The 22,544-nt window shown below is 32.6% G+C and overlaps 1 protein-coding gene across 1 annotated transcript in view; it reads right to left on the minus strand.

The window, feature by feature from the left end:
- The window catches only part of LOC140449696 (phosphatidylcholine:ceramide cholinephosphotransferase 2-like), a 302,843-nt gene extending 290,297 nt beyond the window's left edge, over positions 1–12,546 (minus strand). The window contains exon 1 of the mRNA XM_072543001.1: positions 12,524–12,546. Coding sequence (XP_072399102.1) covers positions 12,524–12,531 — 8 coding nt within the window. The 5' untranslated portion in view covers positions 12,532–12,546. The remainder of the gene's footprint in view (positions 1–12,523) is intronic.
- Positions 12,547–22,544: the final 9,998 nt, after the last annotated feature.

Consider the following 22,544-nt stretch of genomic DNA (forward strand, 5'->3'; position numbering starts at 1 on the left):
GGAAGTTTAGGCTCTTTGAAAATGGCGCCTTGTAATTAGTTTCTTTTAAATCCTCAGAACGCTTCTAGTTAGAAAACCGAAAACTGGTACGCTTATTTATCATCCAGAGGTGAATCGATTACATTAATTGCGAATTTTTAGTACTGGTCATAGGCGTCCGTTTTTATACTAGATTATTAAATTTTTAGATATTCTAGTACATACTAAAGGGTACTACCACTTTAAGTCGGTAGGATACACCGTTTTCTAGAAAATTCGATTTGAAAAATTTTCGTCATCTCGTCATGAAATTTAAATTAACAGGTACCTTAATTAATTTTATAAATTATCTTTTGCCTAAATCTTTTGCATACATGCAGCACACAAGTCGTAAAAAAAAGTTTGGGAACAGAAGCAAACAATAAAATAGAGACAACATTTTATTCAGAAGGTTTTAAAAACAAAGTATTTATTACGGTGGAACGAAACTAACACAAAAGAATAAGTATCAAAAGTAGATAGGTACAAAAGATTCTCGATATGATGACCATTAGTCTCTGGGCACCAATTTGTCCTTTTGCTTAGAGAACGCCGAATTTTTACCAAAATTTTTCAAAGTTATTTCTAAATTCGTTGCAAGCATCTTGTATCCTTAGCCAGAGTTGTGCACGATTTTGTATCGGAACGGAATAAAAATGCCTTTATGTATTCCCAAACACAATAATCGCAATGATTAAAGTCCGGCGACTTTGCTGGCCAAGCAAACGGACCGCCTCTTCCAATCTAGTAATCTTCTTAGTTAATATCACGAAAGTCTCGTACATTCCTACAAAATTGGGGTGGACAGCAGTCATGTAGAAACCATAAATTTTGAAGAGTATTTAAAGTCACATCATTTAACGAATCAGGTATACCATTTTGCAGGAAATGTAAATAATCAGCACTATTTAAACGAGCAGGCAATTCCAGAGGCCCGAGTAGATAATCGTTAACTAATTCTATCTAGACGTTTATGCTAAACCTATGCTGATGCTTAAATTCTTGGACAACGTGGGGATTGTCACCAACGTACGAATAATATTGGGCATTATGTACATTAAAAATTCCATTTTTTGTAAATGTAGCTTTACCACAAAATAAAATGTATCTGAAAAAAATCTTCATTTTGATTTTTCTGATTTTGTAACCATCTAGCGAATTTTTCTCGAGCAGGAAAATCTCCTTGTAGCAGTGCTTGTACCTTTGTTAAATGAAAAGGATATAAAGTTTCGTTGTGTAAGATATTTCCTGCGAAAGATTTTGAAATTGTCCGATACATAATAGATAGTCTTCACGTTCATGTGCTGCTGTTACATCCTCATATCGCCCTTTTTCATTTTTTTTTTGGACCGCTGAGGCTGTTTTCCTTAATCGTTGATGAAGAGCTGTAAATGTTAAATAAGTGAGATCACGATTGGGAAAGTTTTCAGAATAGGTATCTACGTTGTGCTGCTCGAGCGTTACAACTCATTTCGCCATAAACTAAAGCATATCAGCGTATTGCTAATTAGCAAAAACCATTTTTGTTGAATTGAAATTGTTATATTTGAATGCCACAAAGTAAAAAACTAAAAGATAAACTTCGCGAACTGACCACAAATTGACAATGAAAAACGTAGGTTATACTTCTGTTGACAAGTTCACGGCCAACTATAGTGCAAAAAATATTAATTTAACTGTCATGAGGAAAAAACGAAAAATTTCCCAATTGATTCTTCTAGAAAACATCGTATTTTATCGACTTAAAGTAGGAGTACATTTTAGTACAAAAATACCTGAAAATTTAATCTAGTATCAAAAAAGCTAAAAGGGCAAAGACAAAAGTTTTGCGTTAAAATAACGGTTGACCTACTTAAAACGGACGGCTATGATCGGTATTAGAAATTCGCAATCGATGAAATCGATTTAACTCTTGAGGATAAATAATCGTACTAAAATTAGTTTTTCTAAATAGAAGCGTTCTGAACGTATTTAAAAAAAGAAATAATTAAAATTAATTAAAGTTCTAGCTCCCTTAGGGAGCAATTTTGGTTATAGGTGAATTGGGTTTAATTGTCTTAAGATTGTTTGAGGAATTTCTGGTCTTTGTTTATCAGGAGAGTTTCTGAACACCCTGTATATGTTTATAAATTACGTTTTATAGTAGCTAAGATGACACGCTAGACGTTATGATGATGTTGCAGATTATATTTTGTTGGTTCTTGATCCAATAGTAGCCTTTGTTGTATTAATGGTTGTCTAATCTACAGGATAATGTGAAGAGCGGAAAGTGCTGCATAATCATTTTTGTAACATACATTTGCTATAAATATATAAAACTCTTATTAAGAAATACGATATTTTTTATTTTATCAAATAAAAGGATAAAAATATCGGTGCAAAATGTAACGCAAGGTATAATTTACAGTCAAATAATTGAATTATGTAAGAATTATATTGAAATCTTAATTTATATAAGGAATTTAAATATATAGAAAACTTTAACAGAGAGACAGAATTCAGAGTATTATAGAAAAAAGTTAACATCAACAGAAAAGAATTCAAGGCAATTACAAGCCATTGCAGAAGTTAGAATGGTGAACTAATAACAACAAGAAAATATGTATTGAATGGATGGGTGTAATACTTTAACCAGGTATTCAATATAGAGGAAGAAGCAGAAAACCTGGAAGACGAAAGAGATTAGGTAAGCAGAGAAGACGAGAGGAAAGAGATACTACAAAAGACTCTTGAAGTGAAGACGCAGTTATAAAACTAAAAAAAAACACATCACCCGGAATAATGGCCGGTGGCCACGATACTATAATGGCACTACAGCAGCTAAAAAAAATATGGATACATAAATCTGTATCCATATTTTCTTATTCCATTAAGAGATAGTTCTTGATAACTGGTCCTCACTAGACAACTAACTCTCACTTATGGCTCCATGTGCCACACCCCGGGCAACTGCATTGGTCTGCAGGCAAAACAAAAGTGATGGTAGACAGATATGGCGAGAACTTCACCGAGTGATTGCCGGTATAAGCAATCTCCCACTTACCGACCAGCGGCTTCGGGCGGATGAGTTAGTAAGTGGTAGGGTACTCTTTTGTTCTAGGGTTTAGAAATCGGCCTCGAAGGAGGACGAACAAAAAAAAAACGGTCAACGGCATAAGAATGTAGAAGGCAAGGGGAAAACACTACATTAAAGATTCTACACAGATATTCCTAGTACAATTGTTATGGCTGTACAAAAACGTAACTCTGTTACTGATCATGGATATCGGAGGCCAAGATCCGGCAGGGGAGGCAAATCACACATAGACCACAGGGCCTCTCAAGTCGATATTAAACGAAATCCCTGTGAAATACCCATTAGTAACACATCGTCCAAAAAGAAGACTAAAATCGACAGAAAGTGTATGAAGATAGGCACGTGGAATGTTAAGTCAATATACCAAGCAGGTAGAGTCCATAATGTCATTCAGGAAATGGAAAGACTTGACATAAAAATATTAGGACTAAGTGAGACAAGATGGCCCAATTCAGGTGACATATTAGTAGGCCAAACAAAGATATACTACTCTAGTAATGACAATGACGTAAATCACTGAAACGGAATAGCGATATTAGTTGACAAAACTACCCTGAAATTTGCACTGGCTTCTTACCCATCTCGGATAGAGTTATGATGGTAACAATAAAAACAGCTCAATCTAGAGTCAATATAATTCAAGTATATACTCCCCCAGCAGAAAAGTCAGATGAAGAGCTCGAACAATTTTATAATGAATTACAACAAGCTTTAGAAGTAACCAAGTCTAGAGACGTTACAATAGTCATGGGAGATCTAAATGCAAAAAATCGGTAGAAGAAGTCAAGGTGATTTTATTGGAAACTTTGGACTGGGCACCCGCAACGAGAGAGGAGACAGATTGGCTCAATTCTGCAAAGAGACCGATTTTATTGTCGCGAATACTTATTATGATCTGCCGCCCAGGAGACTCTATACATGGAAATCTCTAGCAGACAACCAACATAACGTCATCAGAAACTAAATTGACTACCTTCTCCTTTGAAAACTATACCGAAATTCCATAAAATCAGTAAAATCATACCCCGGAGCTGATGTGAGATCAGATCACAACCCAGTTGTAGGAAGGTTTAGAATTAATCTAAAAAAGCTTGTGGCTAAAACTAAAGTAGAGAGGATACAAGTATCCCGTTTGAGAGATCCATCAACAAAAGAGCAAGTCACACTAAAAATTTAAGAAGAGCTCAACAAAATAGAAATTATTCCTACTAAAGATTCGAACAGGAAATGGCATATGTTAAAAGATGCTCTTATACGCACATATGAGACAACACTAACACCTAAGTTGATCAAGAACAAAAATGAATGGATGACCGATGAGATTCTGGATCTCATGTAAGCAAGTAGATCTTATAAAACCAAAGACAAAAACATGTATAATATTATAAACACAGAAATAAGGAGAAAGATCAGAGATGCAAAGGAAAGATGGTATAGTGAAAGATGTGAAGTGATTGGACAGTTGGTAGAGAAACATGATACTTGTAGAGAACAACTTAAACCTTCATAAATAATTAGGACAATAACAGGCACTAATATTAAGAAAAAATCGAACATACTGCTGGATACAAACGGCAAAATAATTATAGACGCCGGTGAAAGGCTTAAAAGATGGCAGGAATATATTCAAGAGCTATTTAAAGATGAACGGAATGAGATAGTACTAGAGCAGGAAAAGTTCGACAACCGCCCAGACATAACAGATGATGAGGTATTAGAGGCGATAAAGCGAACAAAGAACAACAAGGCAACAGGTCCTGACGAAATACCTGTAGACATAATACCGTTAATAGAAGAACAGCAAATTGGAATATTGGTCGACTTATTCAATACAATATACAGTACAGGAATCATTCCCAGAGATTTTCTGATTCATAACATTACCAAAAAAACCAAATGCAAAAGAATGCTAAGACCACCGGATAATAAGTTTAATGAGTCATCCGCTCAAAATATTTTTAAAAATTATACACCGCAGAATACACAACAAACTTGAACAGGACATAAGTGACACACAATTTGGATTTAGAAATGCACTGGGAACGAGGGAAGCCCTGTTCGCTGTGAATGTACTTGTGCAAAGGTGCATGGATCTTAAACAGCCAGTATATATGTGTTTCTTGGATTACAACAAAGCCTTCGATAAGGTCAGCCATAACCGTCTTATCGAATTACTTAAAAAGAAAAACTTAGATATGAGAGACATCAGGATCATTAGCGCTATCTATTATAATCAAATCGCTGTGGTAAAAGAGAACAACGTCTTTTCAAATGAAATACAGATCGAGAGGGGCGTCAGGCAGGGCTGTGTCCTGTCTCCTACTTTGTTCAATTTGTATTCAGAGGAAATAATCCAGGAAGCACTAGAAGAACCAACTATGGGAATAAAAGTAAATGGCCGACCAATCAATAATATACAGTTTGCCGACGACACTATTTTATTAGCGGAATGTCTTGAGAATTTACAACAAATGGGTGACAGAGTGATAGAAGTCAGTAAAGAAAACGGACTGTCCCTAAACACAAAAAAGACACAATTTATGGTAATTACAAAAGCCCAACAGCGCCAAGAAAACATAACAATACATGGATAACAAATTAAAAAAGTTGGAAAATATAAATATCTGTGTACAATAATTAACGAAAATAATGAGTACACAGAAGATACTAAGGCAAGAATAGGACAGGCAAGAAATTCTTGCAACAAACTGAAAAAAGTACTCTGCAGCAGGGACATTTTAATTTCTTTAAAAATAAGACTTCTGAGATGCTACGTGTTCTCCGTATTATTTTATGGGTAGGAGGCTTGGACATTAAAGAAAAATGTTTCGCACAGATTAGAAGCCTTCGGGTTATGGGCCTACAGAAGGATATTAAGAATTGGGTGGATAGAGTCACGAATGTCGAGGTGTTGAGAAGAATGGGAAAAGATACAGAGGTTTTAAATACAATTAAAGTCAGAAAACTGCAATATCTGGGACATATCATGAGGGGCGAGCGTTATAACTTGCTGCAATTGATAATACAAGGTAGAATACAGGGTAGAAGGAGTCGTGGAAGAAGATCCATCTCCTGGTTAAACAATTTGAGAGCGTGGTTTAACTGCACTTCTGCTGACCTCTTTAGAGCAGCGGTATCGAAAGTGCGAATTGCCATGATGGTTGCCAACCTTCTGAGAGGAGATGGCACATGAAGAAGAAGAAGTATGGCACCATATGCAGAACTAATAGTAGGATAATACAGGCTGATCTCAGGGGTGATAAATCAACAATTCAGATTGCAACCCTGAGACAAATTAAAAAAACCACTGAAATATGACATCGATTCTCATCACATATTTATAGGTTACAAAGCAGCCTCAGAGTTTGAAAACAAAAGAGAAATGTTCAAAACAATTAAAGACCTAGGACTATCAAATCATTAGGGACATTTAACAAAACTAACTCTTGAAAGAGTAAGAGTGCGAGTGCGAATCCAGGGGGAACTGCGTGAACCTTTTAAAAAATAACGAGCGGCACCAGGGAGAGCCTCTCTCCTGTATGCTGTTCAATTTTACTCTGGAACAAGTTATACGTATGTCATAATTCACAACCACTAATTCAGTATGCAGTGCTGATGATATCAATATTGTTTAAAGAACAAAAACGATGTACGAGAGGTCTATGCAGCACTAAAAGAATCTGCTACAAAAATGGGTTTGATAATAAACACCAACAAAACGAAATACATGAAAATGAACTCGCAACCACAAATCCTACGGCTACTTGTTATAGAAAACGACGTCATCGAAGTAGTGAATGAATTTGTATACCTGGGAGCGCTCGTTAACACTGAAAATAATACCACCGCGGAGATAAACCGCAGAATTTTTACCGCCAACAGATACTATTTTATGCTCAATCTCCCCCTAAAATCTTTAATTATATTGCAAAATACAAAGGTAAAACTCTACCAAACAATAATAAGCCCAGTCCTAGCATATGGTTCAGTGACCGGAACTCTAAAAAAGGAATGAAAACATGTTACGATGTTTCGAAAAAAAAAATACTAAAGCGAATATATGGAGAGGTGAATGACACTGGTGAGTGGAGAAGACGATACAACTTCGAACTTTATAGAACCATTATTATACCAGAAACCAGATATCATAAAATATATTAAGATAGGACATCTGAGATGGATAGTGCATGTATTGCGGATGAAACAAAATGACCCAACTAGAAAACACTATACTCTATGCGATAGCGACGACTGCAGAAAAATTCTTGAAGAGGTTAGGTTAGGTTAGGTTGTAGGGTTGTAAAGCCATAATGATGATAATGATGAACTTTCATTTCATCGTTAATTTAAGGACCGTATTATATCGGTTGCAAATAAAAATCACTGAAAAAAAGCAGTTTTTGAAGTCTCTATATAAATAGAATTTTTCCAATTATTCCTATGATTCTAGTTTTATCAAATACTTTTTTGTGTACTTTATACCGAAATGATATTGGACACCAGTTTGTTTCCTAAAGTAAAAACTGGCCTAAAACAAGCAAAACTATTTGTTTTTATTTTTATTTGTCGATTGTTAATATTATAAGGTATCACATCCAGAACCGGCATCTGTAACATAAGTAATGGAATTCTCAAAATCTGTATCAGACTCGCCACAAAAAAAAGAAAATTATGTTTAAGGACATATAAATTTTTGCAAATGTAATAATCGCACCTGTTACCATCGATTAATATTAATGAAACTCATAGACTTCTTTCATCCCCATACACCCCCTAGTGACTGGACTACACGGACTGATGGCCTCATTTCCATAAGACAAAAAAAGCATGTTAGTAGCCGTAGGTATACCGAACTGACCTATATCGACAGAATTATGGGTCGGGCACATAAATTACAGTGGCATGTTTGAAATATCACTTAAGATTGCCCAGAAAGGTATCGATAACGGAGTACAAAGTTTTTACATATTTACAATAAGGGATTGCATGAGTCATCAGTTAAATCTAGTATAGCTAAAGTGTGTTGTAGAGTAGAAGTGTGGATTTTTGTTCTACTATTGATTTTTTTAACACACTTTCAATAATAGAAGTGCGAAAAATTATCATAATTTCCAAAATTCCTAATGAAGGCACTTATCTATGTAGAATATTCAACACATATAATATATAAAAAAGTGACCGTATTTAACATTTTTATATACAAAGTAAGGGCAGACATAAGTAAGGAACAGGTCTACTAAAATCGAAGGCATTTCTGTAGAACTCTTCAAACACGAAGCTCTTATCCATCAAATTAACAAAATATATAATTGTGAAAGTTCAGAATGAAAAACAAATTGTGTTTAGTGCCCTGGAATTACGCGCTGACTTTATTAAAAAGAAGATCTATAAAGGAAGAGGTATAATTATTTTTCATATAATGCCCAAGATATCACTCAACACCTTCTTAAACTTTTTTAAATCCTTATTTAAAACAACTCTTTGGTAAATACCAAAGTTGTTTAGACTAGATAGGTATACAATAGACCAGATCCTCTTGTTACGTCAAAGTTCAGAAAAAATACAATAGTGATACTTTCTTTCTCTTTATAGATTTTAAATCAACGTATGACAGCGTCATAATACCCTTCTTCAAAAAGAAAGACAAATTGGACCCGAAAAATTACAGAGGAATTAATTAACACAACACTACAATTAACAACCAAAGTGGTAACAAATAAACTGAATGAAATAATAACACTAGCAAAAAAACAACAAGGTTTTAGATCGAGAAGATCATGCACCGACGCTATATTTATAATGAGACAAGTGCAAGAGAAATTATTAGAATATAATAAACCGGCATATTTATGTTTCATGGAACTTTGAATTGTAAGGCATTTGACTGGGTCAAACTAAAGGATGCTATCCACTTATTGAGAGAGATATCTTTAGGAATAATCAAAACGATTTAAATTTTTACCTGAAGCTGACAATGATATAAGACATGGAGATTCCCTGAGTCCTCTATTGTTTAACCTGATTATGGATGAAATAGACAAAATTAAGAACTAAAAAAGGATGCCGAATGGGAGTAAAACAACTTAAAATCATCGGTTATTTTACAGATCATTTTAAGTGAATCCTATACTCTCAAAGTGAAGATGATTTTTAACGTATGCTGCACCAATTTAATATAACTGCCAGAAAATTTAACATGTTCCCCCAAAAAAGACAAAATGCACGGTTATAACAGCAATTTTACTACGATGTAAATTAGAGTTGGAGGGTAAAATAATAGAAGAAGTGATGGAGTTTTAATATCTACATCTACGGAAAGCTAGAAACAGAAGTGAAAGATCAGGTGAATCAAGCAAAAAGAGCCGCAGGTTACCTGGATGAAACAATATGGAGAAATAAAAATATTGGGAAAGAAATAAAAGGTAACATTTACAAAACAGTCATCAGACCAACAATGACATACGCAGCAGAAAAACGACCTGATAGAGAGGACAAAAAGGGTATTAGAACCAGCAGAAATAAAAACACTTACATGAAAAAAATTGATGGTAAAATACTATGGGACAGAGCTAGAAGTACAGATATACGAAGTAGATGCAAGGTGGAGAACAAAAAGGAATGAGTAAGAAGTACAAGAGTAGAGTAGAACGATCTTTTAAGCCTAATGAGAAAAAATAGAGTAGTAAAGAGGACGAGAGACTGTTCCCGAATAGGAAGAGGATCAGTAGGAAGACTACGAAAACGATGGAACGACAACTTACTGGAGGCACATTGAAAAACAGTCAGAGTCATATCTACATAAAAAAGAAAATGAAGAAGTATGACAGCGTGATAAAATGTGGAATATATAAAGCCATAAATGAACTTAACATTCCAGTCAAAATAATAATAAGCTTACAAGTATAGGACGAATTTTTGAAGTCTAAAACACGTGTGGGACTACGACAAAGAAACGCTTTGGTATGTTTTCTTTTCCATGTAGCACTGGAGAAGATTATAAGAAATGCCAAGTTATATAATAGTCAATATCTTTAATAAATCAACGCAGGTTATTAAGGTAAAACTTAAAAAAGCGGTTGTCTCCATTTAAACTAACACAGTAAATATTTTGTCACAATAAAAAAAAATAAAACCAAAGAAAACTATAAATTTAAGAGCGTAAACAAATTATTACTATATTAGTGATCTATATTAAATTAGTATTATATAGGTAATACACAAATTACGTGTAAATATATTAATTAGTAAACCGTGTGCAGCACTATTCCCCCATTGGGTATCTCCCTGTTGCGGACAGGGGAATATCTCCCAGATATGGCTGATACCAGAGAAATGAAATAACCGGAATGGACCAAAACTAGAACATGCGCAGCGACCGATCTACAGAGGAGAGCTATGGATCAATGCGGATTTACTGCTGGAACGTCAACTACACATCAAATTCAAGCATATAGGCAGATTCTAGAAAAGTCACTAGAATATAACATAGATACACACGATCTCTGCGTCGACTTCAAAGCAGCCTATGAAAGTGTAAAAAAAGAACTGCATTATATAATGCAATGATAGACTTTAGAATCTCGCCTAATTTAGTTAAGTTGACCCAACTAACAATGCAAAACGTAAGCTCAGACGTTAGAATTAAAGGAGAAAACTTTAAGTGCTTTGACATTAATAATTATCTAAGACAGAGGGATGCGTTGGCGTGTCTCTTCTTTAATATTGCCTTGGAACAATCAGACAATTAAATATTAGAATGAATGGAACTATTTTTAATAGATCGACGCAAATTCTCGCATTCGACGATATAGTTATAGTGGGCAGAAGTACGAGAGACATGGTGCTGTGTTTTACAAGGTTTGCCAATGCGGCAATTGGATTAGGACTTGTGGTAAACGAGGAAACAACCAAATATATGTTGGTTTCTAAAAACCCCCGAAATATCCAACAGAGAATTCAAATTAACAATACCTTTGAGCAAGTCAAAAATTCACATATCTTGGATCGCTAGTAAACAAGCGACGAAATAAAAAGACGCATAGCGATAGCAAACAGAACTGTTTAGGATCTCCAGAAATATTTAAGAAATAAAAATATAAAACGTGCAGCAAAGTTCAATATATACAAGACCTTAATAAGACCGGTTTTGATATATGGGGCTGAAACGTTGACCTTATCTCAAAATGATGAAAGACTTCTTGGTATTTTTGAGAGAAAAATTCTTAGAACGATTTTTGGTGCCGTAAATGAAAATGGGCTATGGCGCCGAAGATACAACTTTAAACTATATCACTTATACACCGATCCAGATATTGTGAAATTCGTTAAAGTGGAGGGACTTAGATGGACTGGACACGTTGCTAGGATGTCAGATCATGAATACACGAAGAGATTACCATTTTCAATACCAGAGGGCACAAGAAGTAGAAGACGACCACGAAAGAGATGGACTGATGATGTGGAAGAAGACCTACAGATCCAAAGGGTCAGAAGATGGAAGGAAGTTGCCAGGAATCGACAGGAGTGGCGATTCTTTGTGAGCAGGCGTAAACGTATTGTCGAGACACTTATAATGATGATGATAACTAGAAGAAAGTAAATATGCCTACTTAATACAATTTAGTAGATTCTATAATTACCACGGATACGAAAAGGAATTAACGGATGCAAAAATAATACGTATACGTGGAGAAAATAGACAGCAACAGTAAAAGCAAATACAGTCATTGGTCTTAATAGCTCTACCTTAGTTAATAATAAGTATTTTTAGAATTGTGGAAAATTTTTACTTAAATAAAAATTCTAAAGGTTTATATCAATACCTTCGAGTGGTTTACACAAGGTTTCACAAGGTTCGAATAAATTTAGCATTAAAGTGTAAACCAGAGAATATAAGACAAAAAAAAAGAAGATAAAAGTAAACGAATACAACTAAATTACAAATGGTCGAAATTACGTAAACCCCTATGATATAACACAAAAGAAAGCAAGCCTGATCCCCAGCTCAAACCGAATCACCACGTCTCATACAATATTCCAAAACCATTGTCGTTAAGAAATGAAAAAATCTCGTTTGAAAACAAAAAAAAATACAAAGTTTTATAGAAAAGAAAGATTGTGTAAACCAGTCTAAGTTTAGAAAGCCATCAATTTAAACATACAGAGGAGAACAGGGGTTTAACAAGAAGTCTAATTCATAAAATCAAGTAGCATTGGGCCTGGGGAGATTACGCAATACTGTTCCATGACATATTATATTGACCAAAAATATTACGAAAAAGTTGAGTGTAAGATATACTTAATATTTCGAACTTCAAAATGTAATAAAATCAAATTTATATACAGCTATTTGCAGTGTATAAAACAAAAAGTGCAAGGTGCTATCTTCCGCTAAATCGTGTAATTAAAAATTGAAAATCTGGTTATTACTGAGTCATCCTGTTGCTGATAATTCATCCTCCATGAAAGGCAAGAAGTTGTATGAGCACTTCGCGAATCGTCTACTGGACTAACGGTGTTTTGAATCACACGATGACCCTGTGTTGGTATTTCGATATCCTAGTGACGAAACGTGCCTGTCCAGGGACGTCGTGACGCCTCCGTACGCTTGCGTCTAAATGCTTCTAAGTTGACGACTGGAAAAATAAAACAAGATAATTATTTTTTAGGTTGGGTCTTTTAGCGAAGGTTAAATAAAATTGGCGACACCCAGCACCGGAGCTAGAAATAAATGTTTAGGTTTTTTATATAATGTAAATAAAATTAACGTTTTTTAAACTTTAATGTACCAGCTACCTTATATGCGAAATTTGGGCTTTTTTAATATGTTTAAAACGTGTGCTAAATTTTGTTAAGATCGGTCGGATAGGTTTTTGCATAATAATTTTGCAATCCAGCCTACTGGAAAAAAATCGCAAATTTTCAAATTTCTAGTAAGCAATAAATAAGGCTCTCAAATAGTTGCAAATTTTTTATATATAGAGGAAGGCTGAAACTTTCAAACGTTTTTTGTAAAATTCAAATCGGTTCACTATGAGAGCTTAGAAATTTTTTTAAAATTTTAAAAATTTTTTAGGCTTATAAAGAAATTGAATAACTTTACGAGCTTTAAACGTTACAATTTCAAAATTTATACACTTAGAGACCATTAAAAGACGCTTCTTAAAAACAAAAAAACGATACATTCGGCTTACTGGTTGCCGAGATATTGAAGGTCAAGTTCAGACCTGAAGATTCTTGTCCTTCCAAAAAAGAGAAATACTTTAAAAAAAATTATTGAAGATTGAGTCAAAATAAAGTTTATTTATGAAAAAAAAATTTTTTTTCGTTCGCCTTTGTTTTAACAATTTAAATTATTTATTAACAATTTATAAATACCTATTTGTTTACTAAAAGTAACAATTTACTTAAATGTATAAATTGCAAGCTCAAAAACAATGCATGAAGAAAAAATGCAATTACTTGTTTAACATACAATTGTTTATTGCAAATTTCCCAATTTTGCAATTAAAAATGGTACTTGAAAATATGAGATTTGAAGTCCTTGTCGTCCGAGACATCGATTAAAAAAAAAGAGCAAAATTGGTTAACAAGAAGCCAAGATAATGAAATTTTTAGCGCGCGCTATGATTTTGAACTCACCGATTCACATTTCGAGTGAATGTCCACCACCACCTCTCATGCATTCCGAGCGACATTTTACGCGAAAACGGTTTTTTATTTGTCTTTTTTATGGATGTTGCCATAAAGCGTATTACGTAAAACTTTTCATATAAAAAGTACTTGACAAGACGAGGGTATTTGTTTAGAAACGAGCCCTCTATCACTTATAGTTACACGGTAAATATATGCCAACTTTGACCTTCAATATCTCGGCAACCAGTAAGCCGAATGTATTTTTTTTTTGAAGAAGCGTCTTTTAATGTTCTTTAAGTGTACAAATTTTGAAATTGATATGTTTAAAGCTCGTAAAGTTATTCAATTTGTTTATAAGCCTAATATATATATATATATATATATATATATATATATATATATATATAAAAATGTTTAAAACTTTAAAAAAATTTCTAGGCTCTCCTAGTAAACCGATTTGAATTTTACGAAAAGCGTTTGAAAGTTTGAGCCTTCTTTTATGTGTAAAAAAATTTGCAACTATCTGAGGGCCTTATTTAGGGCTTACTACAAATTTGAAAATTTGCGATTTTTTTCCAGTAGGCTGGGTTGCAAAATTATTATGCAATACCTATCCGACCGATCTTAACAAAATTTAGCACACATTTTAAACATATTAAAAGGTTTTTCTAGGCGGAATATGGAGCTCGTAAGTCAAGTTTAGAAAGTCGAAAACATTTAAAGGATTAACTTCATTTTTTGTACTTTTTTTTTCCAATTATTGCTATTTTTTCAACAATAAAGATTAAATTTTCAATTTCCAGCTAACGAAATATTGTGTAAAATTGAATAACGAAACTTTTAACTTTTTATAATTTTTTCTCTAGGATCAATATTTTCCGAATTATAAACGAAAATAGCAGCAAAAAAATGAGAAATTTTCAATTGTTTTCAGATTTTGTTAAATAAAAAATTTAGCACAGGGTTTGCGACTGGCGCATATCGTGATTATCGATATTGGGCACATCTTGAAGGGATTCCAGCAAAAAAACTTCTAGCTTCCTATGGAAAATGTCCAATCCAAAACAGATCCCGCCTAGACTACTACCGATATGCGATATTTGGGCTTTCTTGAATATTTCAAAATTTTTTGCACCTTCAATTTCTAATTAATTTTGTCTTATTTGTCTAATTCAAAGACTGAGCACTTACAAAATGGAATTCCACAAGGTTCCACTCTAAGCCCTACACTTTTCTTATTAGCTATTAATAATATTGCACAAAAAATAGAGTTACCATTAAAAGCAAATTTGTATGCTGACGATCTAATAGTTTACACTAGAAGTTGTAATATCTCTCTCGCGACAAAAATCCTTCAGGCATTTCTTCACAAACTGGAAATATGGTCCCACAAAAGTGGTTTTACCTTTTCAAGTGAAAAGACCTATTTTATTATCTTAAGTAAAAATAAAACCAATAGCAAACCTACCCTAATTCTAAATGATATTAACATAAAACAAGTAGATTCAACAGACTTTCTAGGATTGAGATTCGACAGTCATTTGAAATGGACAGACCATATTAAAAAATTAGCCTTATCCTGTCAGCCAAAAATAAACCTCCTTAAAATACTTTCTAACAGAAATTGGGGTGCTGATACAACTACTCTGCTCTATTTATATAAATCACTTATCCGTAGTAAATTAGATTACGGTGAAATGTGCTATTCTACTGCTAGTAAAAAAATTCTTAAAGTCTTAGACGTTATTCAAAGTGCATCTTTGAAACTTGTGCTGGGTGCCTTCCGTACTAGTACGGTGGCAAGTCTTCAAGCTGCACTAAATGAACCACCTTTGTTTATAAGAAGACAATATACCACACTAAGATATGCTGCTAAACTATATAGCAATATTTACAACCCTAACTACCTACTCCTACATAAAAATAACACCACTCACAAAAGTAACAGACAATCAAGATATTTAACCTTTAAAGAACTTGTAATGAACTGTGGATATAATACCAATTTGTTAACATACTCGCTATCTACATACCCAACTGAACCCCCCTGGACAATTAATACTCCTACTATTAATACATCTCTAGTAGCTTACCCAAAGAATACCACAAATCTTACCCTCGTTCGTACATTATATAAAGAAATTCTATCAAAATATGACAATTATGTTAAGATTTTCAACGACGCATCAAAAACCAAAAATGGCTGTGCTGCAGCCTTTTTAACAGATGATATCGAATATGCTATACGAATACCTACTTTTGCAGCGTATTTACTGGTGAAGCTATTGCAGTTTTAAAAGCACTTGAATTTTGTCAAAAATATACAGATACTAATCTTCTGTTTATCTCAGATTCATTGTCTATACTCCAAAGCATCAAACAAGTCTATCCAAGACATAAAATCATCCAAAACATAAAATCTATGCTTCATAACTTAGAAAACAAAAATGTAAACATTCACTTCCTCTGGATACCATCACATATAGGTATATCAGGTAATGAAAAGGTTGACGCCTTAGCGGTTAAAGCAACCTCAAATGAAAGCATCGATATTATCAAACAAATTCCAGTCACAGATATCTACCTTAATATCAAACAATACTGTACAGAAGTTTGGCAGCGATGCTGGGATTCAAATAACTCAAATTTTAAAGTAATTAAATCCTCTATCGGTGTCCGGCTCCAACTTCCAGAAAAAAGAAGAGAACATAAATCGCCTAAGAATTGGCCATACAACATTAACCCATCAACACTTATTAACGAAGCAGCTACCACCAGAATGCTCATACTGTAGATGCCAAAAAGCAGTGCAACACATACTTACAGACTGTCCACTTTACTCATATGAACGAAGTACCAACATTTCTGAAGAACCAGGTCAACTTAAAAATATATTAAACTGTAACTTAACCAATACGATCAAATATCTTAAGGACATTAACCTATTTCATAAAATGTAATTTTTCTTTTAGTTGATAAATTTTTATGTTACCTAACCTTATAATATGTACACTACCATATATATTGTAATAAACTTCCGATAACAACCTTTCAGAGTTGATGCGGCTTTTTGAAACAAAAAAAAAATTGTGTTTTAATCACTCTAAAACAAAGGATTATCATACACAGTGTTAATATATTCGTGTTTTTCTGCGTTAGAACTGACGAACAATAAATTAAATACTGTTGATAGGTTTTCGGGATGTAAACATTTGATTGGAATCAAATATTAATTTATAAAAAATCGCCCTTTATTGATACTATTTATAAATTGTATTAAAATATATCTCTTTTGAGACCTATAAGGGTTTTCAAAGGAGAAAATGAATATATTTGTAAATCTCTGAGAACCAGAAAGTCTCCGGGACTAGGCAATGTTTCTCCGGAACTTTTCAGACAAGCAGACATTTAGCGGTTTTTTTTTTCAATCAAAGGTGCTTAAATAATATGACAATTCCCGTTTGGTCCAAACTTCCTACGTAACTTCAATTCACAAGAAGGGAAGTAAAGAGAACTGTGATGATTATAAAGTAATTAAGACCTCAATCAGGACAATTTAAAGAGTATATGAAAAATTTCTAACTAAACGTATAGATACGGAGTTTCTTGAAAAGGAAGAAGAGAAACATCCAGAATTTAGAGTATGACGATTCACAATATATCGTTTATTCCCCGTCTCCCAATAATTGAAAAATAAGGGTAGTAAGACGTCAGGAAACTCAGCTTGTATATGTGGATCTCAGCAAAACATATGGCAGCATTCCTTAATCAAAAATTTGGTAATAACTCCACAAAATGAGTATAAATACAACCCTTACAAAAGCTCTCAAGAAACTACCAAAAATTCACTGCCAGAATAAAATTAAAAGGTTTCAACATCAACAAAGAATTAAGTCAAGGTTGCTGTTTGTCAATTAAAAAGCTTTCAGGTAAAGACTCAATACCAAACGAATTACTAAAATACTGTGAAGCAGTAATGACAGACCAATTAACAACATTATTTAACAAAATTATAAAACTTCAGATAGCCAAGTGGGTCAGGCGGCTGACTCTCATTCGCTTCCCCATCGAATGGTTAAGTGGATCTGAGTTCAAACCCTGGCTCGGTGTACAGAAAAATAAAAAAGGCTAACGCAGCAGTTTAAAATTCTAAAACGAATCTGTAGCTTAGACTAGAATATGCTGATGTCTGATCGGCCTACGATGGAGCAGTAGGCAAGGGATAAAGGCTTGGGTCTCGGTGTTACTCCTACATAGATCCCTATTGAAAGGGCGTGGCGCCTAATATACCGGCGTATATATATATATATATATATATATATATATATATATATATATATATATATATATATATAAGAATAAGAAAAAAGAAGTACTTGTGACTCGTTTGGAACAAATATATAACTGTTTTGGATGGGTTGGAGTCAATAATAGGGCTATTGGTTAACTATTTTTTTAATTCTCGAGCTTTCAATTGTGTTTACAATTATTATCAAGAGCTAAAAAAGACAAAATACTTACAAGGTTGAACTAAAAAGAAAAAACAATTTTTGTTTACTTACCAAATAAAAATTAGTTTGGTAAGTAAAAATTACTGCTTACATGTTCAAAATATTTAATACAAAAATGCTTTTATCTAATAAATGTTTCTCTGAAAAATTTTTATAATTTTGAAAACATTTTTTTTTTTTTTTTTAATATAAGAATAATTGAATTTATAAATAATTTAATAATTATTTATAAATTCAATTATTCTTATATTAAAAAAAATGTTTTCAAAATTATAAAAATTTTTCAGAGAAACATTTATTAGATAAAAGCATTTTTGTATTAAATATTTTGAACATGTAAGTAGTAATTTTTACTTACCAAACTAATTTTTATTTGGTAAGTAAACAAAAATTGTTTTTTCTTTTTAGTTCAACCTTGTAAGTATTTTGTCTTTTTTAGCTCTTGATAATAATTGTAAACACAATTGAAAGCTCGAGAATTAAAAAAAAATAGTTAACCAATAGCCCTATTATTGACTCCAACCCATCCAAAACAGTTATATATATTTATATATATATATATATATATATATATATATATATATATATATATATATATATATATATATATATATATATATATATAAATAAGGATCACTCGAAGAGTGGTGGGTTTTTCGGTTAAAAGGTTGAGAAAAAAGACAAAGAAGTTGGCTACTTTATCTATTTATTTGAAGACATTTCGCTCTCTAATCAGAAAGCATCATCAGTTCATCTAAAAAGCACAATATGAAAAACCAAACATCCATAAAAATACGGGTGTGGCAGTCCAGTGGGACTGCCGGTAGAAGTTATACTTCTATACACGCGTTCGCCGTTAAAAATTTATATAGGAGTCAATCTGCACAATCATTACATATGTAATGCTATAGGTAAAAGAGAGCAGAAAGAGAAAAAGAATTAGTTATATAGGTATATGGTGCATCGTTTGCTGTATATAAACATTTGACCTGTAATAGGAGTATAGTAAATGAAGGATTGAATCAGTATTTTAATGAAAATATATATTTTTATTTTTATATATGTATAAAAGAAGTTGAATGCAAAAAAAAAATTTACACACACTCTGCAGTAAAATTTATTGTTTATTTTGTTATTAATATAAAAATTACAATACAATAAATACACTGCAACATAATTCAATATAATAATACAATATAAATTAAAATGTAATATTTATAAGTATTTAAAACTGCCAATAAACATATAACTTACTTTACGAAGATAAAAATAAAAAACCAACAACTCGGATTATGTTGTAAATTTTCATTTTATTTTAAAATTTATGTATTACATATATTTAATAAGATTAACGTGAGGTTTTTAAATATTTCAAAAATAAAAAAGGAAATTCATAATTGGGATTCGAACTCACAACCACCAGCGTATAAACCAAACACGTAAAGGATTTGCCAATTAGACATGACACTAACGGATTTCAAAATTGACAGTTCTCGGTAAAACATTGAATATTTTGAAATACAAAAGCCTAAAATAATTATAAACGTTTAATTTTAAATAATACAAAACATATCACATAAATAATAATATTAATACATATAATATTATATATAATATATATAATAATAAATACAAAAGGAACATTTTTATTCTCGAGAGAGGAAGAGAGAGAAAATATATCTTCTGTCTCTCTCTTACTCATTAGCTTACATATGTAATAGGATGGAAAACTTTCGAAAGAGGGAATAACTGTGACGGTTGCAGCTAACATGAGTGGTACGATAAAAAAGAAGTTGTAAAATTATCGGCAAATCAAAGAACCCAAGATGTTTTAAAAATGTACAGTCTCTGCCGGTAAATTATGAGAGCAATCGCAAGGCCTGTATGACATCTGATATTTTTATCAAATGGGTATGCGATTGGGACTCTGAACTGACTAAGAATAAGAAAAAAATCCTGCTACTGGTTGACAATTGTCCAGCTCATCCCCCAATAAATGACTTGTAAAGCATAAGTCTCACTTTTCTGCCTCCTAACGCAACATCTGTGTTGCAACCTATAGACCAAGGAATAATTCGAGCGTTAAAATCAAACTTTCGTAAAAATCTGGTTCTAAAAATTTTCGTCAGTCTTGATGCAAATGAAGACACCAGTGCCAAGTTTCCGAAGATTACAATACTGGATGCCATTCTAATGATTTATGATGCCTGGAATAAGCTTACGGCAGCGACGATTTCCAACTGTTATAATTGCTGGATTTGTTTAAGATAGTCCCAGTGTCCCAGTGGCTGGCGACAACGACGATGATGATCAGGTTCCGCTATCTCTCTGGGCAAGAGCTCTGAATAAAAAATTACCTATAGCAAATGAAGAACAATATTCTGCTATTGATGATGATCTAGCAACGTGTGAAGAGCCTACTGACGAAAATATTCTACAAAATTTTATCGTCAACTGCCAAGATAATACAGATGACTGCCTGGAAGAAAATTGTACCTCTCCGAGTGTAAATGAAGCTCTCAAAGCTACAGAAGTGCTAGATGGTTAGTGAATTCTAATTTTAATGACGACAATATGAAAAGTCTTATGTCTCGTTTGCATAATGCAGTCCGTACTTGTTACTATAAAAATCAAAAACAATCAAAAATTACAGACTTTTTCCACTAGATATTTCATTTTTAGTTGTATTATACACTATATGTATAGCTATGTATGTATTTGGCAAAGTGTATGTATTAAACTATTTTTTCATTTATTTTCATTCCTATTAGGCAATATGAAATAAATAAATATTTTGATTTAAATGTTTTTTTTTTCTGTGATGTATCATGTAAACATTAATATGCAAATATTATGTCGCAAAAAAAAATTAAAATTGTTATTCCCTTTAGAACGACTTCCGGTTAGTACGACGCAAAGTCACCGTTCCCTTGGCCGTCGTTATAACCGGATTCTACTGTATTAGTGTGCGTTCATAACGAGGCGCCGACCCTCGGTCGGACCATAGGATGGTATCGTCACGCCACGCCGCGTAAAATAAATGCATTACTTTAAAAATTCCAGCGTTCACCGTCAACGCGCAGCGCCCAGCCTAGAGCCAGGTATCGGACCATGGAGTTGGACCATAGTATTCCAGCTTAGTATTTTTTCGATTCTCGTCCATAGTACTCTACAATCGACACGACACTACGAGATGCCGAGCACCGAGCCTCGCTGCGACCAAATAAATGCATTTTATTTTAAACTCGAGCATTCACTTCACTGTCATAGGCCAGAGAAATAAATTAAAAAATACACTGTTTTTGAAACTCGTCCGGCAGGCAAACGATAATAATTGTTTTAAGTAATATTGTCCTCTGTAACAAAAAATTATATGTTTCCTGCAGTCGATTTTTTTAACTTAATTAGTTATTAACAAATTAAGGTCAAAAAACGAAACATTTTTGCTTTTTTTCGTCTATCAGCAAAAAGTTTGAACAAACTTTAGAAGAAAAGAAACTTATAAGTCATATACTTATAACTTTCAAAATGGCGTTTTCTAAATGTTTATATCCTTATTTGTTGCTTAGGAAGTTGCAAAATAAGTAAAAAATTTCGGTTTTTTATAAATGTTAATAACTTTTTTGAAAACAAACTTAAACATTTATATTTTATGGAAAGTTGTGTCTTATAGTGCTTAAAATATAATCAAAATTTCAAAGTGATGGGTAAAATAGTTTAAAAGTAATATTTTAACAGGCATTGGTTAAAAAGTTATTGTAATTGTTTATAAGCAAAAAAACGACATGTTTTTGCAAAATTATTTTGCAGTATTTAATTACTAAAACTATATAATTTTCTGACGTATATTGTTGCAAAAAAAATTAATTTGGGATAAACAAATAAAATAACTTTTAAAATAATTGACCGATCACTTTGAAATTTTAACCGTATTTTAAGTACTATAAGACACATCATTCCATGCAATATAAATGTTATAAGTATATTTTCAAAAAAGTTATTAACATTTATAAAAAACCAAAATTTTTGACTTATTTTGCAACTTCCTTAGCAACAAATAAAGATAGAAACATTTAGAAAACGCAAATTGGTAAGTTTTTATGTAACTTATTTCTTCTTATATAAGTTTCTTCTCCTCTAAAATTTGTTTAAAATGCTGTATTTTTTGCTGATAGACGAAAAAAGCAAACATTTTCCGTTTTTTGATCTTAATTTGTTAATAACTAATTAAGTCCAAAAAATCAACTACAGGAAACATATAGCTTTTGTTACAGAGGTCCATACTACTCAAAACAATTGTCGTT

Source organism: Diabrotica undecimpunctata, chromosome 1 (assembly GCF_040954645.1).
Source record: "Diabrotica undecimpunctata isolate CICGRU chromosome 1, icDiaUnde3, whole genome shotgun sequence".
Lineage (NCBI taxonomy): Eukaryota > Metazoa > Arthropoda > Insecta > Coleoptera > Chrysomelidae > Diabrotica > Diabrotica undecimpunctata.